The sequence below is a fragment of the Python bivittatus genome, unplaced genomic scaffold (assembly GCF_059951505.1).
Source record: "Python bivittatus isolate LINGU-HERP-01145 unplaced genomic scaffold, Pbiv_v1 ctg000190_np1212, whole genome shotgun sequence".
NCBI lineage: Eukaryota > Metazoa > Chordata > Lepidosauria > Squamata > Pythonidae > Python > Python bivittatus.
In genome coordinates, this window is record NW_028277042.1 from 7,195,770 (window position 1) to 7,217,700 (window position 21,931).

General features: G+C 40.3%; 2 protein-coding genes across 2 annotated transcripts in view; both read right to left on the bottom strand.

The window, feature by feature from the left end:
* Nucleotides 1-655: 655 nt before the first annotated feature.
* CLEC3A (C-type lectin domain family 3 member A) lies at nucleotides 656-5,719 on the bottom strand. Its single transcript, XM_007422684.1, has 3 exons — nucleotides 5,605-5,719; nucleotides 4,275-4,358; nucleotides 656-1,047 (listed from the first exon to the last, which is right to left on the bottom strand). Exons 1-3 carry the CDS (start codon nucleotides 5,717-5,719, stop codon nucleotides 656-658), a joined length of 591 nt encoding a protein of 196 aa, XP_007422746.1.
* Nucleotides 5,720-16,416: 10,697 nt separating this feature from the next.
* VAT1L (vesicle amine transport 1 like) overlaps nucleotides 16,417-21,931 on the bottom strand; it is a 60,025-nt gene continuing 54,510 nt past the window's right edge. The window contains exon 9 of the mRNA XM_088135996.1: nucleotides 16,417-21,584. Coding sequence (XP_087992122.1) covers nucleotides 21,483-21,584 — 102 coding nt within the window. The 3' untranslated portion in view covers nucleotides 16,417-21,482. The remainder of the gene's footprint in view (nucleotides 21,585-21,931) is intronic.

Genomic DNA, 21,931 nt, shown 5'->3' on the forward strand with positions numbered 1-21,931 from the left:
GCTATTCCTTATGACAAGATTCATTTCTTTTTGTCCTTGTCCTACATTAATTTTAAACATTCATTTCCATAGATGAAGATCCACTAACAATCTTTCCCTAGTTCAAATATAACAAGAAAGTAAGGATCCTGAACTTGGGCTTTAAAAGTAAGAAACATTTCAAAAGTTATACTCTCTTTTAAAGGACAATGAACCTATCTGGATCTCCATTAGGTCGTTTGATGGTGAGTGGATCAAACCAACGTGTTTAACCAAGATATGAATTCACTTTCCAAGAGATAGTGTGGTCAAGCAAGATTCAATATAGTGAGAAGACCGCTGTCTGGAAGCAGAATATGTCTCATTGGTTTAACTAGACAAAGCTGAATGTGTCTCATTCTAACTAGACAAGGAATTTTAGGAGCAAGTCTGCTACAACTCATGGCCTATCAAATCCACGTTCAAACAGCATGCTAATGTCAGTATAACTCCAGGAACTGCAGCACAACTATGTCTGATCATTCTAGTTTCCCCCACTAGTAGCTGAGTGGCTTTCTGAGCAGCTAAGAACTCCACTCCCAGAATTTTAATAGATGTTTTCCTGAAGGTTGGCAAGTCTTGCAAACTGTCATTACAGCACATATTTCTCTTCAAAGAGCCATAATTGAAAAGAGAACTAAGGGATCAGGAACTCACAAACGTATCGTTTAACAGTACGACAGACCTCATCCACCCATTTTCCATGACCTGACTGAGAAAACAAGACACAGTTCTCACGCTTCCCTCCATTGGGCTGTGAACGGTCCCAGTTGAAGTAGTTGAGGACCATTCCATTGACGTCAACAAATTTTCCCTCGTTTACCATGTCAGTGATACCAAGCCAAAAATCTGCTACACCTGGCAAGCTCTTCTTGCTGTACTCTCTCAAGGCTGTTGTTTCATCTCCATCTCTGGGAATAGCGAGTGTCCCACCTTTGGCTATGCAATCTTCGTTTGCTTCATGGAAATGCTTTGCACCTTCAGACACCAGGTAGCATTTCTTATGGATCTTTGTTCCACGAAGGCAGACTGTGAATGGAATAAAAAGTAGGCAGGGAGTAAGTTATTCAAATTCATTAGCTTCATTATCATGTGGTTCATTTTGTTCCAGTTTAGCATACTGTGTGGACCTAGCCAGCTGTGGCTTAGTCCACAAACCATAACCTGATGAATGAAGTCAAAGAATGACTACATGTTAAGATCATAATGAAGAGCCGAATCGGACCAAAAGTCCATTTAAGTTAGGCATGCTTTTGAAACAGTGCCCCTCCCCAAATGCCTTATAGGAAGCTGAACAGCAGGATGGGTACAATAATAGCCTCCATCTTATTTTCCCCTTAACCATAACTCTGATACTGGCAAAATATGTAGCTTTTTCGGATGGAAGGCATAATTTTTTGCTCATTTCCCTTTTAAAGCTGTCCAGGGTAATAACATCACTGCTTTTTTTTTCTTACCCCACTGTAAGCAAAAACGTGCTTCCTTTTAGCCCTTTTAAATCTCCTTCATTTTTGCTTCCTCAGATATCCTGGGTTAAAAGGGTAGGATAAAAAAAATATTCTCCACCATCCTAAACATACCTTTTATACAAGTTTTATTTTAATTATTTCCTTCCCCTAAGTTAAAAAGACTTACTAATTACAATCTGACCTCTAGTCCCTTGAACATTTTAGTTACTCTTCGAACACCATGAAAAAAGGTGGTTATCACAGAATTATCCTAGAACAAATCAACTCAGAGTTCCCATTCAAGGCACAAATGACCAGATTCAAATGATTATAGTTTGGGCACATTATGCAAAGACTAGCTCTCTTGAGAAGTCTAAAATGCTGGGAAAGGTGGAAGTAGAGAAGAAGAGGACAACCAGCATGAAGGTGAATGTATTTGATAAGAGCTGGCACCAATTTGATGACATATTATCAACCAATTAATCAATCATAAAATCATAGAATTTAAAGTTGGAAGGGACCAGAAGGATCATCTAGTCCAACTCTTTGCCACCTTCAAGAAAACCAATTAAACCACTAGATAGAAGTGGCTGTCTAGTCTCTTTTTAAAAACCTACAGAGATGGAGAACCTGTAACTCCTATTAATAGGTAGACTGTTCCACTGTTGGACAAAACTTATCATCAGGAAGATTTTCCTGATTATTTCACTAGTTACTGGCTCCATTCACAAAAGGAATTTAAGCAGGTTACTTAAATGACTTAGTAGCTTTGTTCACAACATACTAACTTTGGGAGTGTCAACCTCAGTTAGGATTTTTGTGGCTTGGGGTGGTAGGTAAATTCAAACTGTTGGGTTACTTTATGGTTCAATGGATGGTATGAACCCAGAAAATAAATGAGTTCAATATCCAAGTTAAGTGTATTATGTGAATAGAGTCACCATTACCCCTGTGTGCTGTTTGCCCTTGGCAGGACTGAGGATGGGTGAGCTCATGAGGAAGGAAGGGGGATTCATGGCTAGACCTTCTTCATGAAGGCAGAATTAAGGACTTTAGTAAGCTGTTATGTATTTCCCCAGTTTCTCTTTTTTTCCAAGCAGGTGAGCACATTTCCAAATAAAGCCCTGGCTATGTTTGCTTTTTTTAAAAAGAGTACAGATAGACATTATGGACCCAGAGATATTCTTAGAAATAAGTATGATACTGGAGGGATCAGAGGTCCTGCTGGGCACCAAAGATGGTGCTCTGGGGCAGATTGGGTGCCTATTGGCACCATCTTGCCTAGGCCTGCTCTGCCTGCAAAACATCTGTTCCATCTACTGAGCCCCAGGCCTTCCAGCTTCTGTAAATCTTATTTCTTATTCTGCAGATCTATGTAATTCTTTTGTTAAAAGATTTGGTTCTGAAGGAGGTGGGGAATGGGTGGAAAAGTTGAAAGGTAAAAGCAACTTGGGACTGTTATTTGTACTATTTCTGTTCGGGGGGGAAAAAAACACAGCCCTTTCTGGTACACCTCACTGGCTTCACAGTATACCGCAAAAGAAAAGAGGTGTCTATGTTGACATCAGAGTGGGCCAAATTAGCAGGAAATAGGAGTCTCCTTGGCTGTTCATGGAAGGCAGAGATCTGTAGCCTCCTTTATGACTGAGTTTTGCAAACTGCCAAAGTAAAGTTAGCCATGCATGAGGTCAACTCAGTGCTTAGCAAATAAAACCCAGGCTAGGAATTCTTAAGGGATAATTTTAAATCACCTTTGAGCACCCTGCAGTATGAATAGCATTTAGTGCAACAGGAAATGAGATCGTATTTGTCATATTCTCCTCCCCTTCCCCATATTAAAACTCTCATTAAGGCCATTTGACAACTGGAAAATAGACAAAGGAGAAGGAAGCTAAAAATGATGACATGAAGGAAGCAGATTAAAAACATGTTAAGCTCTCCCATTGAAAGATATGGATTTGAAAGGTTTCAAATGCAGAAGGGGGGGGGATCTGTCTCCCATCACAGTAAGCAGCCAGTCTTGCCATTCCCATTGAGCTGGGGGTTTTTTTGGCCCAGAAGAGAGTAGAAGAATGAGGCTTAGCGACCGAGTTGCTGGTCCCAATTGTGGTGGTTAATCAAGGACTACCTATGTTGCCTGTCAGGCCTAGCCCAAGGAACTCCAAGAGACAATGCAAATCCAGTTCAGCTTTGTTTATTACCTACAACCTCTAGCAAGAATCTTCCCAGACTGAAACTCCAGCTCCCAAGCCATCCAGCCACAACAGTGTGAATTCCTCAGGGAGATGCCAGTCTCATCCTCTTGTATCTCCCATGCTCCTCTGGAGAGCTAAGAAAATGTTTATCTCCCTGAGCCTGGCCTTCATAATTCCATTCCATCACATTGCCAGAAGTCAATTTTACCTCTCTCTGCCCAATGAAGTTGGTCCTTGCTTCAATTTATCTTTAACTATCTACCACAACACAGATGGGGTACAGCCAGAATTGAGGGGAACTTGAACAAAATGCCTCAGCACATTATTTCTCTGGCTGCCTGGCAAGAGAGGTCTGTGAGCAGGAAATTAGCAAATGATGGGTGGGGGAAGAGGCGTTATGTTTGTGGCATCTGCTCTTGTTGGCTTTGAGGGGCCCTTCAGCCATTAATCCAGACCTATTGGCATCACTGATACTTTAGACTGGTAGTAGGGTGGAACTAAAGCTTTTGAAAATAAATCCTCTGAACTGAATAAGAGAAGAGGCATGGTTTTGCTTTACAGACACTTCTAGCAGCCTTTTCTGAAAGTAAAAGAAAACAACATCAGAACTTACCGGTTTGTAAGGCTTGCATTTCTTTCAGGGAATTTACCTCTTTCCAAAGCTTGTTAATTTGACTCTTAAGGTCACCATTTTTCTCTTAAATAGGTAGAAATTTACAAATTAGTATGTTTATTAACACTGAAAATATTGACATTATTGGTATCCAGCCATATTGTTTTTTTTCTAGGCACAGTTATGAATATACTTTTAATCTTCTTCATTCTGTGTAAGGGTAGAAATCATAGTCACGTAATCCTAGAAAAAGCTTTTTAAAAGTGGCAGACTGACGCTATGTTTATGTCCCTCATGCCCTTAAGCCCCTTTTTAGAATCAATCCAAAGAACTGTACTACTTTATTGCCCATTTCTTTTTTATACATTTTATACATATGTATACTCTTATACATTTTCAGTACGTCCCATTTCAGTCCTATACATACCTGAAGCAATCAACCTATATATATTTACCCGGGACTACGCTTCAATCAACTCAATTAAACTTAACTTCTAAAAGGAAATGCATAGGATTGCATAATGAGCTCAACCATATTGGGTTAGTTGAGTAAATCTACATAGTATTAGTTCCCACAGTACCACAATTGTTGGAGAACCTGATGGGGAGCCCAGTAGAAACCTGGCTATTTCCCCATTTTGTAATGATGATTGGGAAGGTTTGCCAATTTTTAATTGAAGGGGTGGGAGCTGTCTATTCCCTTTACCAGTATAAGCAATAACTGTTACACTTGTATAGGTGTGAGAGTTCTTTCTTACACTAATAAAAGAAATAGTCATAACCAAAACAAGGAACAGATGCAGACTGCCTCACCTTCACCAAACAGGCACATCTCCTCCCTTCTATGCTGAACTAATACGAGGAACCAGACAAGAGTTTTGCTACCAAAGATTGCCTATATATCAATGTCTCATTTCAAAGGTTAAAGACTTGCTGGAATTCTTCTGTTGTAATTTTAATTGTCCTTATAAATATAATTACTCAGAGCTCTTTGATTTTTATTTCTGGGATTAACTTTATCCAGGAGGTAAGGTACCAGGTTGCAGGAAGATGATTTAAACCAATCAAATGTCACAGGAACGAAGCCAAGTGAGACTGAATCTGGGCTTAGAAGGCTTACATAGGTCAGTTTGTTTACCAAAATGAAAAGGAAGGTGGCAGTATATTATTCATACACAGATAAGTAGAGTTATTCAAATCAAATTCACTAATATACTCCAGAATAAAGATCTGCAGTAGATATATTGCAGTGAAAGCAGTAGAATAGTATATTAAATATCTTCACTCTTGATAGCCCCATATTTTCCTTCTTGATGGCTCCATTACTTACCTTTTACTCTTCGCTTGGTGTGCTTCTTTGCCTTAAAGGGGGAAGCTTGGCCAGACACCTGATCCAGCAAAATTATGATTATGAAGAGGAAAATCAGACATCCTCCTGGTTTCATGTCTCTTTTCAGATGGTGATCAAGTATCTTCAAGAACAACCCGTTCGCAATTCAGAGATTTCACATCCCAATAGAACTGCCTGTGGCCACCTTTATAAAAGTGCAGTGCAAAATTGGCTGTACTTCTTGTTTATGAAATGAGCAAAATGTCTAAACCGGCTTCATCATAAAGCACCCTCTTGTTCTCAGAATGCCTGACGCCTCCCTTCTGACCTGCATTTCCTGTCAGGTTTGGCCAATTCAGCATATCAGGGTTGTTAGCCCAAGGCTAACTTGCAGCTTTGGAAGAAATCCCCACTGGTAAATGTGCCCTTGGGATGGCTGCTTTTATAACAGGAGGCTGGCAATCTGGAGTCCTGAAGTCAAATTCAGCCATTGGCTAAATGTCATACGACCCTCAGCTTAAGTTCAAAAGCCTTTAGCAAGCAGGCAATGCAAAATCACCCCATTCTCAGCAGCTTGCTATATACCAAGAAAGAAAGAGGGAAACAGTGATCTTGAGGAGAGGGGTGGGAAGAGAGATTCCTGTGCCCAAAAGAGAGAGGAACATCCCACTTGTGGTCTAAGCTGACCCACAACTTGTTTCAAGTCCAGTAGCAGGCAACATGGTTGCCAGCCCTTCCTTCCTTCCTTCCTTCCTTCCTTCCTTCCTTCCTTCCTTCCTTCCTTCCTTCCTTCCTTCCTTCCTTCCTTCCTTCCTTTATAGAATTGATAAGACCACCCATCTCAACCTAATGACTCTGGGAGGCTAACTATATAGAAAACATAAAATAGAGCAAAATAGAATAAACATTATAATGCAATACAGTACGGTACTACTAAGGCTGCAAGCAAAATTCCCCCATAACCCATCATAAAACAGGCTCAGCCAACATCCTGGCCCCAATGCCTGGGGGAAGCACCAGGTCTTCAAGGTCTTAGAGAAGGCTACCAAGGTCAGGGTCATCTGAAACTCAAGGGGAGGCTGTTCCATAGGGCAGGCACCATGACAGAGAAGCACACCTCCTGGGTCTCACTAGATGATGCTGTTTCACCAAATGAACCAAGCACATTCCCACTCTGCCTATGGGAAGGTAGTCCTTAACATTTTATGGAAGCCAACTATCTCTACAATCCTAAAATAGTCTGGTGTATTGATTTTCCAGTGTTAAATGCCATTTCTGCAGAATGGTAGTCTAGAAGGTTGAAAATAGCTGTTGTAATATCCTGGGGGGCACAATATTAATATAGTTGTTATTGAGAGCCAGTTTGGTGTAGTGGTTAAGGCACCAGACTAGAAACCAGGGGCTGTGAATTCTAACCCTGCCTTAGGCACAAAGCCAGCTGGGTGACCTTAGGCCAGTCACTCTCTCTCAGCCCCCCCTCTTTTTTTTGTACACACATATATACATATATAGAAGTGTGCAGCCACCTACAGAAATTTGTCCCTGCGAATCCCAGTATTGTATTGCCCCAGAACTGAAGATACTGTTGTTGCATCCAAATTATCCAATAATTTTAGCGACTTCTAGCAACTTCATTCGTGTCCTTTTTTGAGCAACAATATGGAAGGGGTTCCACATAACCTTCCAAGATTCTTTTCTACCCTACAGCCCCAGAATTTCCTGGTGGTCTCCTATCCAGCAATTACCCAAGATAAATCCTGCTTAAAATAGGAATGTCCAGTTTGGATCCCTGGGGCTGTCTAAAGTTGCCAAAGTTCCTTCCAGAAGTTGCTGTTGAAATGTTCAGCAAAAAAAAAAAAAGTCTTGTGAAACCATATATACTATATTTAATAATTTAGTTTAATTTTAATTAATATTAGGTTTCCCGCCCCCTCCTCTAGTCCCACTTATTTATTTATGAAGTGTAAACTTCTGAATGCCATTTAGAGTCCAATTACAGCCTCAGACTGAAAAAAAAGTTAGAAAGGTTAGTAAAAATATGTTTGAAAATACTCCCTGGGGGCCAGGGTATGATCAGGATGACTGCCAACTGAAGTGACAATAATACAAATAGAAATGGGATGAACAGCTTGGCCAAGTCTTCAGTGCAAAAATAAATCTCTTTTCTGACTCCTGACTTTACTGAGAAGCGAGTAAACAAGTCTGAATCCTCTAAGTTCAGATGCAAAGTGTTCCTTTGGTAGCGGTAAGAAATCACCCACACCACATTTGCAACTTGCTCAAAAGATATTATTTCTGAGCATTAAAAACCAGCTGCAGACTTCTGAGTTGAAGAACAAGCTCATGTTGTCAACAAAAGTCATCTTTTATAACATATGAATCAACAGGGCCAAAAAATAATTACAAAGTATTCACACACTCAGGATATAAATGGCTATAGTCCAGCTCTGGTTGAAAAGCAAGCTTTTTTTTTAAATGAACTTTTATTCCCCCCCCCCTTTATTGTTAGGTTATAAATCTTGATACATTATATTATTTCAATGCAGATTTCAGTGCAGTAATTTTTATATAATATAATTAAAAATTTTAAACATTCTGTTCTTTAGAAAGCTTAAACTATTGAAAAGAAAAAAAAAAGTAAAGATTCTATTAGTACTAATTGCAATTGAGGATGTCAGCATTACAAACATAAGATTATTTGACTTTTTAAGTTAAGTATAACATTTAAAAAAAAAAAAGAACCACTGCAATTCACATCAAAGTATTACTTATATTTATTTATTCATCATGTTTATCCATCGTATTTATATGGCCACCCATCTCACAAAAGGACAACAATAGTTTCGGTCTTGTAGCTTAATATTAAGATCTCCATTGTACTGTTACTTAGTGGGGGTGTGTGTGTAGATATAAGGAATATATAAGACAGACAAGGCAAATTTAACAAAAATTAAGGAAAAAGTAGGAAAAAGGAATAATAATAATAATAATAATAATAATAATAATAATAATAATAGAATTATTGATTTCTGACTCCCCCATTTTGTACATTTGATAATTTGCAATACTGTATTTGTAAGCACTCCAGCCCTCTTAAAAGCCAGCAAAGCTTTTGTTGTACTGTTACTTAGTGTGTGTGTGTGTGTGTGTGTGTGTGTGTGTGCCAAACTAGCTGTTATACATGGGAGAGCTTTGAACAGGAAGTCCCCCACCTGAAGGACTCACTGTTCCACTTTTGGCTTGTATGATTAAAATGCCTTCTCAAACAATACAAAAGTTGGAATGATCTGTTGGGATACAAGAAGCCCATTTTTACATCTCTCTTCGGGCCCGAAGCTCCTTGCAGTAACTTATCCAAATCCCAAGGATCATAAAAAGTTTGGTAGTGCCTTTTCCGATGAACAAATTCTATTAAATAGCTGAAACTTTCATGAACTCTGTTGGTCTGAAAAGATGCTACCAAACTCCTTTTTCATGATTGGGTGCTATAGTTTATAGCACCCAATCTCTTCCTCCATTAGTCAGATCCATCGTTTTTGCCCGTATATGGTACCTACAGCTCCTTAGAGGCATTGCGTAGTGAGATAGAAAGTTAATTAGCCCTGTGCGCTCCTAACCTCTATTCTGTTTGCATTGTGTTGGTCCTCATTCAAAGCCGTTGCCCAGTTCATCCTCAAGATGGCAGCATTAAAAAAAAGAAGACAAACAGGTTGTGTTTTTAGTCAATGTCTGTTAAGGATTTAGGTACATGGTTCAAAGGTGAACGCCAAACTTTTCTTCTTTTCCAGTTCTGACTATAGGCACTGTCAGCACAAGAGACTGCCTTTATTTATTTATTTATTTATTTATTTATTAATTAAACTTGTATGCCGCCCATCTCCCCCACTCTGGGCAGCTCACAATAACAAAAAAGAACAAACACACCAATCCCTCCAACAGTGGCTAAAATCCATAAATAATTAAAATACAAACATACATTAAAAATGTCCTAAACCCCCCCTGTATATTTTAGCACTGACACCTTCAAGTTGCTGGGGGGAGGGAGCCAGAACGCATCACCCCACCAGCCATCTCCACAGGTGCGAGCCCCCATTTATAAATACAGCAAAGTTTTTAATGGCTGTTGCTCAACATGCTTTTGAGTGGATGACCATGACATTTGCCCACTGCTCCTTAGGCAAAAGTAAAGGAGAAAGCAGTCCAACCAGGTGGCATGTCAAGACAACAGCTGTACATTTTTCAAGATCGGGACATTTCATTTTTTACCATACTTGCTTCTGCAAGCTGGTTTAATCAATCACCCCATAGAAATCAGGGGCGGGATGGCCTTCACAGCCTGAACAAAAATGGAAAACAGTGGGTTTGCATTGGGTGTCAATGTTGTAATTTCATGCAGTTTATATCAAATGCTTTAAAACATCTGGACAAGTTCCAGCTGACACTTTACAACCCTGTTCTCAAAGAGCCATGACAAGGCATCTGTAATAAGCAAAAGATTATCTGTGGATAAGCCTAGCTACCTTGGCTGATCTCAAAAATTTAAGATCAGATCTGTTTAGTACTTAGATAGGAGGCCACCAGGAAATCTATCCAAGTCTAAATAATCAGAGCTTGTAGAATCTTGTTTCCTTGGCTCTTTGTTTCCATCTGGGTTTGTTGCTACAGAAACAATAGCCAAGGTGCAACACTAGGAGCAGAAATGCAGGATAGAAACCAAAGAATGAGAACAATTTAATTTTTTTTTAATACTGCAGCTTTAGAATTAGATAATTTTGCTGAGTTTTGCATTTAAATGTAGGAAATGTAATATATTTCCTGATCCTCCTCCAGCTCTGGCGACATTTGCAAGTGAGATGGGACTGAGCCCTTGGCCCAGTGTGCAGTAAATGGGATGGGCTGGTTTGTGTGAGCTACAAGGCAAATATGGAGCTCGATGTCCAGTGCGTTGTAGAAATAAAGTAAATAAAAATTGGAATCGGAGATAAAGATTAAGCCACCAATTCATTATTTACCCTAGGAAGAAACATGGAGCACAAGAATCCAGGCTGCGAATGTTGTTTGGCCAAGACCTGATACTGAGTTGGGTGCAAACAATAAGGTATTTTCTATCGGAGGCAGAATTGTTTGTGAAATGGCTGTAGAAAGTGGAAGATTGGTTGAGCCATCTGAGAATGATCTCTTGAAAACAAAGTGACTTTTCTGAATGAGGAAGCAGTCGCAAACCAGCTCTGAGCATGATAATAGAGGAGGGTGGTCGATGATCTAACTCTCAGACTTGGGTCTTGGATCAAAATAAGATTTGTATTGAATCCAAATATCTGTTTGCTTCTTCCTGGATCTCCATGGCCATATCAGAATATTCAGCCTGTGGGGCTGATTTATGGTTCAGAGTACAAAACATGAACCATAACCACCTGTGCTTCATGCAACCCTTCTAGGTTTGGGGAATGACCCTGGAAATCCTCCAGAAGTTACCAAATTATAATTGATAAAGCTGCAGAAGAGGGGAATCATGAAACATATGACTGACAGTAATGATATTAGCCATATTTAATTTTAATAAAATGCAAATCAAATTCATTTTTTTCTTGGCTGAGCTGACTACTTTCTGGAGTACAGCCTCTCAGATGTCATGCAAAGTGCAACCATCAGCTTAATGCACCCACCTTTGGCTTGATGCAATGGGTAAGCCCAATAATAGACTATGGCTGTGTCCACACAACACTCTTAACCAGGTCAGATAAAGATCTAGCAGCTGCATCCCCAGACTTGATTAGCTTTCCCCTTGGCAGATGTATACGCAGTTAACCTTGGCTGTTTGGTTCATTTATAGTTGAATATATTCTGTGAACCTGATAATGGGCTAATTCAGTATCCATGGTAAGCAATTGGATTACCACATTTTGTGGCTCAGATGGATGAAGAAACTTTGCCCTGTCAGATACTTCCTGCCCGGTTTAAGCAATCAACCAAATATTTAGTTTCCATGGTAATGTATTATGCTTGGCCAAAGCTATTAAGGTAATCTTCTCCAAGAAAGAGAAGGGGGGAGGTTCATATGAACTATCAAGACTTCCTACCTGCAGAGCAGAACAAGCAGGTTCATAGGCCACCTGGTTGCAATTTCCCCCGGCCACGGCACAGTGATTTTTTAAAAATTGCATCGATGCATGCACGAATGAGCCTCCGCAAATCTTAGAAGCAATCTTCCTTGCTGTCTTTTGGAAGAGATTCATTTCTTTCTTTTTCTTTAATAGGTCTGCAAAATGCGCATGCCGCCCACTCTTTTCTAACGATTGTGGGTGGCCTACGACATTATAATAATAACCATCAATGATCAAAATGTAATTAGAAGAGGATGCATAAAATATTACAACTGAAGGGTTTCAAAGCCTGAGCAAATGAGATAAAGTCTTTCCTATCCCAGTTTATCAGAACCCTGTTTGAGCTTGGGTAACCATCCCACATGGAGGGTTCAGAAAGAAGTAATTGCTCAAGCAAAATACCTTGTATTCAAATGACTTCTTATACACCTCCCTGCCCAGGAGGACAAGGCTTGGGTGGGTGGAGTCAGATGAGGATCTGAACTTAGGAACTTTGGTAGCTCAGAGGATAGGTGCCCCACAATACAGTGGTACCTCGGGTCACGAACGCTTCTGTTCACGACCAATTTGGGTCACGAACAGCACCGTTTGCAAAATTTTGCTTCCGTTCGCAAACTCCGCATCGGGTGACGAACAGGATCCGCGGCCATTTTCCCTGCTGTGACATGTGGTCGTGGCTTCCTGTAGGGAGGGGGACTCTCCCTCCAAACAATAACCGCCTCCCCACCCTCCTTCCTGTCCTCCACGCCTCAAGCAAGGTTAGCGTTCTCTCTCTTCGTACTGTACTTTGTGTCATATTTTTGTGGTTTTAAAAAAAAATACATATGGTTCAGAACGGATTAACTGTATTTACATTGAACCTTATGGGAAAATTTGATTCAGGTCGTGACCAAAATCGGTTGGCGACCAAATTTGTAGGGGTCAGAACGGATTAACCGTATTTACATTGAACCGTATGGGAAAATTTGATTTGGGTCGTGACCAATTCGGGTCGCAACCAGAGACACGGAACGAATTAAGTTCGTGACCCGAGGTACCACTGTATTTTGGGTGAGGGACTGTTTTGGGTGGGAATCTTGAGTGCTGCATTTGGGTGTAATCAAAGCAGAAAATAGGTGCATCCTCACATTTTAAACTCTTATCCATTTTAGTCCATAAATTGACACCACACACACACACCTTGCATATCTTCCACCTTAAAATGAATTTTTTCTTGAGTCATGACTTCAAGTCCATGTAGTTTTCTTGGCAGTAGTATGGAAGCGGTTTGCTCTTTCCCCCCCCCCCCCGAAATGTTTCTTCTTTTCCCTTATCTTACAGACCTGGGATTCTCTGGTGGTCTTCATCCCAGCACTCATCAGCTCCAATCCCTTTCAAGATCAGTCAGGGCTGGCTAAGGACAATATTAAAGCAACTATCTTTAGTTGCACATGATGGCCTGCAGACCCCAGTTTTAGTGAAAATTATCTGTAACTTTCACTAAAACTGGGGTCTGCAGGCCATCATGTACAAAAATATGGTTTCATAATGTGTCAAACGGGCCAACAGGATAGTCATTTCTTTCTAATGCCTCCAGAAAAACAAATGGGGGTTGAGAGTTGGCTTGCATCAGAATAAAAAGTAAAGAGCCTTACACATTTTGGAGTTTTACATGTTTTGGATTTTTACAATTTTCTGTTTCTGACTTTATTTGAGAAATATTGGAGAGGGGGAACAGTCAGTCCTACACTGCACACATAGAAACTGCCAAAGTTAATAAACATATTTTTCAAGTTTTGTAGCACCGCCAATATGTGGAAAAGCACGTTGACGCAGCCTGAGGGAGAGTGGGGCAAAGGAATTGAGTCCATGCATTATTTCATAATCATTTATATGTCTGGTGAAAGAAGAGGCATTGTTGATCTCCAGCCTGGAAAATACCAGGTCAGGGAGATAGTGTCACTCTAATTTCTGCACTAGCAGTTCTCTTGTCAGAAAATGTTTGCTCAAGGATGCTGTGATGGGTGTTTAAAAATGACCACAGAACAATGAGGCTGATTTGAAGAACGGAAACTTAAACTATCTATTATCATTGGATGACTGTCCTGTTTGGATCATAGAAAAGACGGGAAAAGAGAGAAAGCAAGGCAGAGAATTACAGAGATAAGCTTTCCTATTCTTAATGTACTAATGGTAGTCTGATTCACACAAAATGTTAAGCTGTAATATGCTAACAGGCAAACCCAGTTACTGAAAAATATGTACTTCTTAGTTATGATGCAGCCATCTTTGCACTGTACAGGTAGTCCTCGACTTATGACAGGAATTGGGACTGGAATTTCCATTGCTAAGCAATGTGGTCGTAAAGCGCAACCACGTCACTTAGCAAAAGCAATCCCTGCAATCCTGGTTGCTGTTGTTAACTGAATCCCATGGCCGTTAGGCAAGGCAACTTGTAGGTCAAGGACTATCTGTAGTCTGGTTAACATAAAGACAGATTTCTTTGCAAAACAGCAGTTCATTAAGGAACTCTCATTCCTGTGGCTTGAACAGGAAGTTTTTGTAATGCCCTATAAAATGTTAGTCAGATGTATTAGTGTCACATGTAATAACTGAATTACAGATAGTCCTTACTTAACAATCATTCATTTAGTGACTGTTTGAAGTTATGAGGGCACTAAAAAAAAGGTATTTATGACTGGTCCTCGCACTTACAACCATTGCAGTACCCCCACAGTCAGCTTGGCAATCAGCTCACACTTACAATGGTTGCAGTGTCCTGGGAGTCACGTGATCGCCATTTGTAACCTTCCCAGCAGGCTTCCAGCAAGCAAAATCAATGGGGAAAATGTGTGATTCATTTAACAGCCATGTGATGACTTAATGACCATGGTGATTTGCCTAATAACTGCCACAAAAAATGTCATAAAATTGAGTGCAGTCATGTGATGACTTGCTTAATGACTGCCCCACTTAATGACAAATTTTCCAGTCCCGATTGTGGTCGTTAAGCGAGGACTACCTGTATGACTTTTGGTGAATGGCCACTGTTGATAAGGAAATTATCACTGTCTATACTTTCTGTGGAGTTACCAGATCTTGGCTGCAAAAATCTGGATGACCACCAGTTGGACAAAAGTGAAGTCTTTCTATGTCTTTGCTGCCATCTAGAAGTTATTTGGAGTTCTGCAGCTCAGATCTGTTACTATTTAATTTCCTTTTATCTGTTTTGCAGTTCTACCTCCTTTCACCCACTCACCCATCAGAATGACTCTGATAAATGTAGTTTGTAACTCATGAACATTTCTTTCATAATAGATCTATTAATCCTTGATTGTGTTGCTACAATGCTTACCTTGAACTGATCCATTTTCCGAGTTCACCCAATACCCTGAACCACAAACTCACAAAACAGGCTGCATCGACCCGAGAGGCTTTAGTCTGCACCGGAATCAAGACAAGGAAAACTAAGCCAGGTTAAAAGTAACCAAGCTTACTTTGTTGTACAAATGCAATCACCAGGGGCTTCACCTAATTAAGGTGCCTTAAAACTCTTTCTTGCAACCAAGTTCTATGGCTGTTGCCCTTCTAGAAATGATTTGGAGACAAATTCCTCTGGCACTTTTGTAAAAAAAAGACCAGCATATCACAGGCAGAAAAAAAAGGTGCGTGCTCCCATACAAAATAGATGGCGAGGGATGCAAGAGACTCTGTCATTGTGCTTCTGAATGCAGTGAACGTCCTTCTGGAATCCTAGGAAAAGCCTTGCATCAAGATGTGCTTTACATGGGGAAAGGATGAAAGGACCTTCGTTATCCTGAAGCCCTTTTGGAACTGATTAGCATCTTCTTTGAAGGGAGGGCAGAAGAGGCGTCTCCTTTGTTCCATTGATCAGTGTGCTTGTTTCCTGGCAAATGACCTGATTAGTTTTCTGTTCCATTCCAGAACTGACACTAGACTGTTGAAGGATCCCTCCAAGGCAATCTCACTGTGAGCAACCTGAATGTCTCCGTGGCCGCAGTAAGCAAGAGCAGCTGCTGCTCGTTCAGCAAGATGGCCTAGCTAGGTAGTGGCATGTAGCCAATTTTAACTGATTTCAGAAAGCTAGCAGGGTTAGACCTGCTAGTTCTACTTGGATGGGAGGTCTTCTGGAAATTAGAATGCTGCAGGGCAGACTGGGAAGTTGGGGGGGAAAAAAACTTCCTGAAAGACAGCTTCTGTGAAGGAGGTCCTAAGTTCAGTCTTCAGCATCTCCAGGAGGGGCAGAACATTTTCCTGCCTAAAGATCTGGAGAAATACTACTAGTCAATGTGGGCTAGAGCTACCAGATCTGGGCTGCAAAAATCTCCCCAGGCTCTTAAAATAGCTTGAATCTGGCCCCTTGGGTGAGGCTAAGGATGGGAATGAGAGCAGGAGATCATGATGAATCAAACTGTTCCCTTAACCTCTCAGATACAAGGAAACCACACCACTAATGTTTAACTGTTCTGACACTGTGCCTTTGTGTTTTCAAGGTAGTGGGTTGCACAAGTAGGGGGTTGATGTCACAGGTACATTTGGTTTAATGCACAGCCTTTCACTGGAGATTCTAGAATTGTACCAGGGTACTTCTGCAAGCAAAGCACGTGCTCGACACTTGCCCCTGCCCTCCCTGAGCACACCTCCCTTGTCAATCCACAGATGTGCTAGATTAAATGCCATGAGCCCAAATTAATGCTATGCTTCATATTTTATTTATATTTTTATGTAAACATCATTTGCTTGGTAGGCACAATATAACAAAAGCTCTAAAGCAACAGAGAACAATTAAAACAAACATTTCAGTTTACTTAGTTCAGGATGATGATAAAGAGAGGCTGTCATAGTTCCATAATCCAAATTGGGAACTCATTTCCTTTTACTTGATGAAAGCAACCAGTTAATTAGAGATAAAACTTGAAAGTAGATTAGTAACAAGAGGTTGGAGTTCAAAGGGTGATTCTGATCTCTGTTTGTTCCCCAGTAATAATACTGATTAGACAAAATTCCTTCTTTACAGAGTGTCTCCTACTATCTCAGAGACAGGACTCTACCAAATCCAGTCACATTGCAGAACTGCAAGCATAAATGTCTCCCCCTCCCCTCCAGATTTTCCCTGCACATAGAAAGCAAGACTTGATAATGACAGAATTTGAGACTCGATTTGCCTCTGCTTTCCACTTACAGGGGTATTTCTTCACCTATATGGGGCATTCTAACCTGCAGCAGCTCCAATGTATTCTGATGTGGACAGTATCTCTTTCAAAATTCAAGTGATGATAAATGTTAGGTTCAACATTGAGGTAATTGGATGGCCTCCTGGATCTACTCAAACAAAACAGCACCTGAACTGAGTTTGTTTTTCACTAATCTTGATTGTTACATAGCATCATTTTCACAAGAGTCAGGCTGCAATTTTAGGGAATTGCTATGTTTGCAGATGGGGAGGAGGATGTAAGCCAAGAGTTTACAGGGAGCTTCCAATGATTTGCACTCTTTCGCCTAACTCCAGGAGAAAATCCAGGCTCCAGTGAACCTGAGGCACATAAGACTGAATTCAGTGGATCACAGGCATGGATCAATCTGTGTGAAGGTTGGGCTGTTTTGATTCCACTTGATATTAAAGCCTCTCTCTAGGTCATAAAAGTATAAATGTTGCAGAATGTACCCAAAGACAGTTGTGTTCCTGAAGTGATTTCCACAACTGGAATTCTAAGTAAACAAATGACCCACAAATGCACACCATTTGTTCCAAAGTGGCAATACTAAGTGTGAGATCAATTTGTTTGAATTATCAAAGGTTCACAACCCAAAGGCTGCAGATGACTGTGAGAGGAGTGGCCCATTTGATAACACCAAAGCTGAAGAGGAGCAAATGCAGCATAGTTGATACAAACCTTGGCCTTCAAAAGCAAAAGTAGGCCCTTGGGAATAAGCTGAATCATGAAAGTTCTAATATTATCAGGGCATCTCTAAAACTGTAATGGTATGTGAGAAAGACCTTGAGAAATGCAGTGAAGAGATGCTGCCTAGGGAAGAGTCAGATAAGATAGGGCATAGCCCACAGCTGCATAATGGATGGAACAGGACGCTCAGAAGGGACCCTCCCTAGTTTCTCAGGCTGTAAAGGAGACAGGGAGATTTGTACTTTCAGACATGCAAGATTCTATTAATGTAGCCTTACAGTAAAGTAGAATTAGCTCACTGGGTCATGTTTCCTGTTTGGTCTACCTGGGAAGGCTGACAAAAACAGAGAGTGTGGGGACTCAGTACTAATCTAATGCCAGTTAAACTTCTGGCTTCCTTTCTCTTAAATTACACTCAACCTCATCTACATTTTTGCTGATGGGAATACTCAACATGAAAATCAAGTCAAATAATACATTTTGCACTGCTTGCTATAGGTTTCTGCTTTGGGTTGGCTACCTTCTGGATATATTTGCCATCATCGAGGATCTGCGCAGTGTAAATAGAAGTGCAAATCTGCACAAAGGAAAGTAGGAATGTATTTTCCTTTCTGCAATGCAAGACTGATGGACAATGGACTAAAAGGTAGGCTTGAGGGATTATTTAATGTTATAGACTAGTGAGGATTAATGCATCCAGGAGGATACACATCTGCAGAGATTTTGGGATTTAAGCATGGATTTCTACCACATGCACAATCCAGAAAACACTGTAACATTCTCCCCCTCCCCCAAAACTCTTTCATCTGAAAGTTAGTCTATTTAGCAATAGAGATGAATCTCTTCCATCAAAGCAATCCCTGCAGCTTTGCCTGTTTCTAAAAGTTTCATTTCAAAAACAAGTGTAATTGCAATTGTGTCAGAAGATGGCGCTTTAAGGCACCCATCTGTGCCCCTGATTAAGTGAGGAGCCTGTTATAAATTCTTGGATCTCTCTGGTCCTCTGCTTTATTTGCTTGTTCATGTGCTCTCTCTGAATGAGCAAGCACTACCCACCATGAGAAGGAATTGCAATTTCTAATTGCCTTCCCCTGGGCAGCTCTGGATTGGGCTAAAAACAAGAGGACAAACACGTGGACAGCAGCAATGATGGGAAAAGGTAGGTCCGTGAAGGGAAGGTTTACTGAAGTCATCTTTGCTGTCCAAAGTCTAGAATAGGGACTAAAGTGGAAGCTTACTGTGATGGCCAGTCTTCTTAGAAGGAGGCAACTTTTGATAGTGGTACATGTTGGTCTACGACCAAAATAAAGTTTGATCTGATTGATTTGATAGTGGTAAGCTTGCAATGGCTTCTGCTGATCAAAAAACATCTAAAATTATGGTATCCTTTTGGCACTTGTTTGACACGGTCCCTCTCTTCCATCTCTCTATTTTTTGCTTTTTCTTTCTTCTTGGAAAGATGACATTCTGCAGAGCTACACTGATTTCCTTCAAAAAGGGTCTTAGTCACAAGAGTGGAATTGTACATGAATGTGCAATGGCTGCAATTTAAATGGCTTTCAAAAACTGTGTTAAGACCAATCCATGGAAGAAAATGGCTATTAATCATCATGGCTACAGCTATAGATATCTGGTTAGTAGGAGAAGGCTGATACTGGTAGAATTAGGATGCAGCAGGAATATTATTTTACTGATGGATGTAAAGTCTGTTGGCAGGGCAGTGGATTACTATGAGAAGGCTCTTATAAAGAGTTGTGTGGCTATAAGAAAGCTGCCAGTGAAATCCCAAATTCAGATAGCAGGGCCTGAATCAAAGCTGTTCATTTTTACTACTGTGCAAATATTCAATCTGAAGATTATATCCGAAGGTGATTCGATCAAATACTGAAAGCAAACTGACTTTTTAAAATAGATTGGACAGATGTTTAAATCTTCTTGGATGCTTTTGAATTGATCTGGATGTTTTTGTGCACATTACAAAAAAATTGAATCCATTTGCCAGTTGGATCCGAACATCAGAATTGACTCACATCAGTTTTCTGAGTCAATGCATGTCATCAAATCTGATCAATTTTCAAAATCAAATCGATAATTCGAATGGATTTGTTTCCCGGTCTATCTCTGGGTCAAGTCTCAAACCTGCTGCAATCCCAAACTAGTGTTGATATTCTCCTACCGCTTTCCCACTTGGGGAAAAGAACACAACTGAAGATTTGAGAGGAGGAAAAAAGTAACAATGCAGGAGGGAGCAAGGGAGATCCCCCCCCCCACTTTTTTAACCAATGGCTATAAAATTCCTTTTGAGTTTGTTTGGACTGCAAACCACAGTCTAATATGGCAGTTTTATTGTACACCAGCACTGGGATGAAGCATTTGGATTTAGCATTAAGAGACTAATATTTCCTTAAATGTGTTGAGTAGAGACAGTTACTCTTGAGCTATCTTTAAATATCATTAAGAGTGTGTTTTTGCTTAACAATGCTCAAAAAAGATGGTAAACGAACTTTTAGGATATGAGGGTATAAAGTCCTTCCAAAGGATATTCATTGTAAGATAATATAATTTAGACAAACCAGCTATAAACATTTGTGGGCAATATTTTCAGTGAATCCATTTTTTAATTAATTAGTGGAGTTTGAGCACTACTATTCCCATAACAACTATTATACACTAACAGTTACACAAATCAGTGTGTCTTAGCATCTCTTGAGGACTTTTTTATGTGTACCAAACAATATTGTACAAATGAGGTATTTTCTTGAGAAATGAGAAGGAGTTGCTTGTTTACAAAGATGGTGTGATCTTTAAAGAACAGGAAACATTGGTAATTACCTCCCATGGTGGCCTTAGTTTGTGATTCAAAAGAGAAATTTTCATTCTTTCCTCCCCATACAGGAGAATATCTATATTTATTACTATGTCATATGCAGTTTTCCAAATATGTACTAGGAACAGGGCTTTGCGGGCACATGGAGTTGTCGGTATTGGGCTTGTTCACACCATTGCCTGGTTAATGGTTATAATTTTGTCATGAAGGAGAAAGTTGGCCTGTGTGATGCTTTAAGGCTTTGTATTAGTTTATCAACAGAGAGGGTCTGTTTGTACAAACTTTCCCACTTATTTTAAAACGTAAATACAAAGCTTGCTTGTGGGTTAGGTGGAACAGTTTGAACATTTCACAGGGGCACAGCAAGAGGAAAGTAAGTGTGATCCAAGAGATAGCAAGCATTAAATATTTTTCCTATTTTCTTGACCCCAAATACATTTGTAATAGCTTGATTTCCGTTCATCCACATTCTCCCATATTACCAAGCCACTGATTTTAATTTAAAATTACCTAAATAAAGTTGGTAATAGGTGAGGGGGTTGCTCTGGGCTGCAAGTTGCACACTCATGCTTTTAGAAGGAAAAATGCTGATAGGAATCAAGGCTACGCATGTCTGCAACTACTGTATATATGCAACTACCCTGTCCACAGAACCTCATCTCCCCCCCTCCAAAACCAACCCCTCTCAACCATGTCAAAGTGGCTTGAAAATTTGCTTCTGAAACCAACATGGGAAGAAGTTTGTGTCTCCTATCAGTGTAGATGATAATAAGGCTTTTGATAGGTATTCAACAAGACTCTTACAGGCAAACTGGGGACCACAGGATGGAATGTCATAATACTGGGAAAGTCAGAATGGCACTTCAGTTCAAAACATCAATGACCAACACCTTATAGCTCAGCTGACTGCAGACAAAAGGAAAAACAAAACAGCACACACTGTACTAGAGCATTTGTTCACTGGTGCACAAAATGGGTTTCCCCAGTTGTCTTTCCTTCTTCTGCTTTATCAATTCTTCCAGCTCTCATTCCCACCTTTTTCAGCTACTGTTGGATGAATGGTATACACTCTTTGTTCTCATTATCCCCCTCATGGTCTTCTTCCTCTTCGGCAGCCTCGCTGGTCTCTGTGCTGTCGTTGGCCATCTGGGGTTGAAACAGAGCCAAGAGGATGCATGTCAGTCAGTTAACTCCTCTTCGCAAAGCAATCAGCACAATGGAGAAGATCCAAGGGCAGAGAGATCAACATACCAAAACTTTGTCAAGGATTGCAAGGACAATATGAAAGGGAAGAGGGAGTGCCATAACTTTGGGGTGACTTTTTAGATCATCACCATAATCTCTTACACACACATACATGCCCAACCATTCCAGGATTGCCATACATTGTGCCAGTTTCAAGTTGCACTGAGGGAGGGGAGAAGCTATGGATTTAAGCAGTGGTTTGCAAAGCAGGGCCCACAGCTTGGAAGATCTCCAAACGCAATAGCATG

What these genes read in the sequence shown, in the direction of transcription:
- CLEC3A (XM_007422684.1), bottom strand. Translation starts at nt 5,719, where the DNA reads ATGAAACCAGGAGGATGTCTGATTTTCCTCTTCATAATCATAATTTTG. An exon ending in CACCAAGCGAAGAGTAAAAG is followed by an intron (nt 4,359 to 5,604) that starts GTAAGTAATGGA and finishes TACCTATTTAAG; the next exon opens with AGAAAAATGGTGACCTTAAG. An exon ending in AATGCAAGCCTTACAAACCG is followed by an intron (nt 1,048 to 4,274) that starts GTAAGTTCTGAT and finishes TTCCATTCACAG; the next exon opens with TCTGCCTTCGTGGAACAAAG.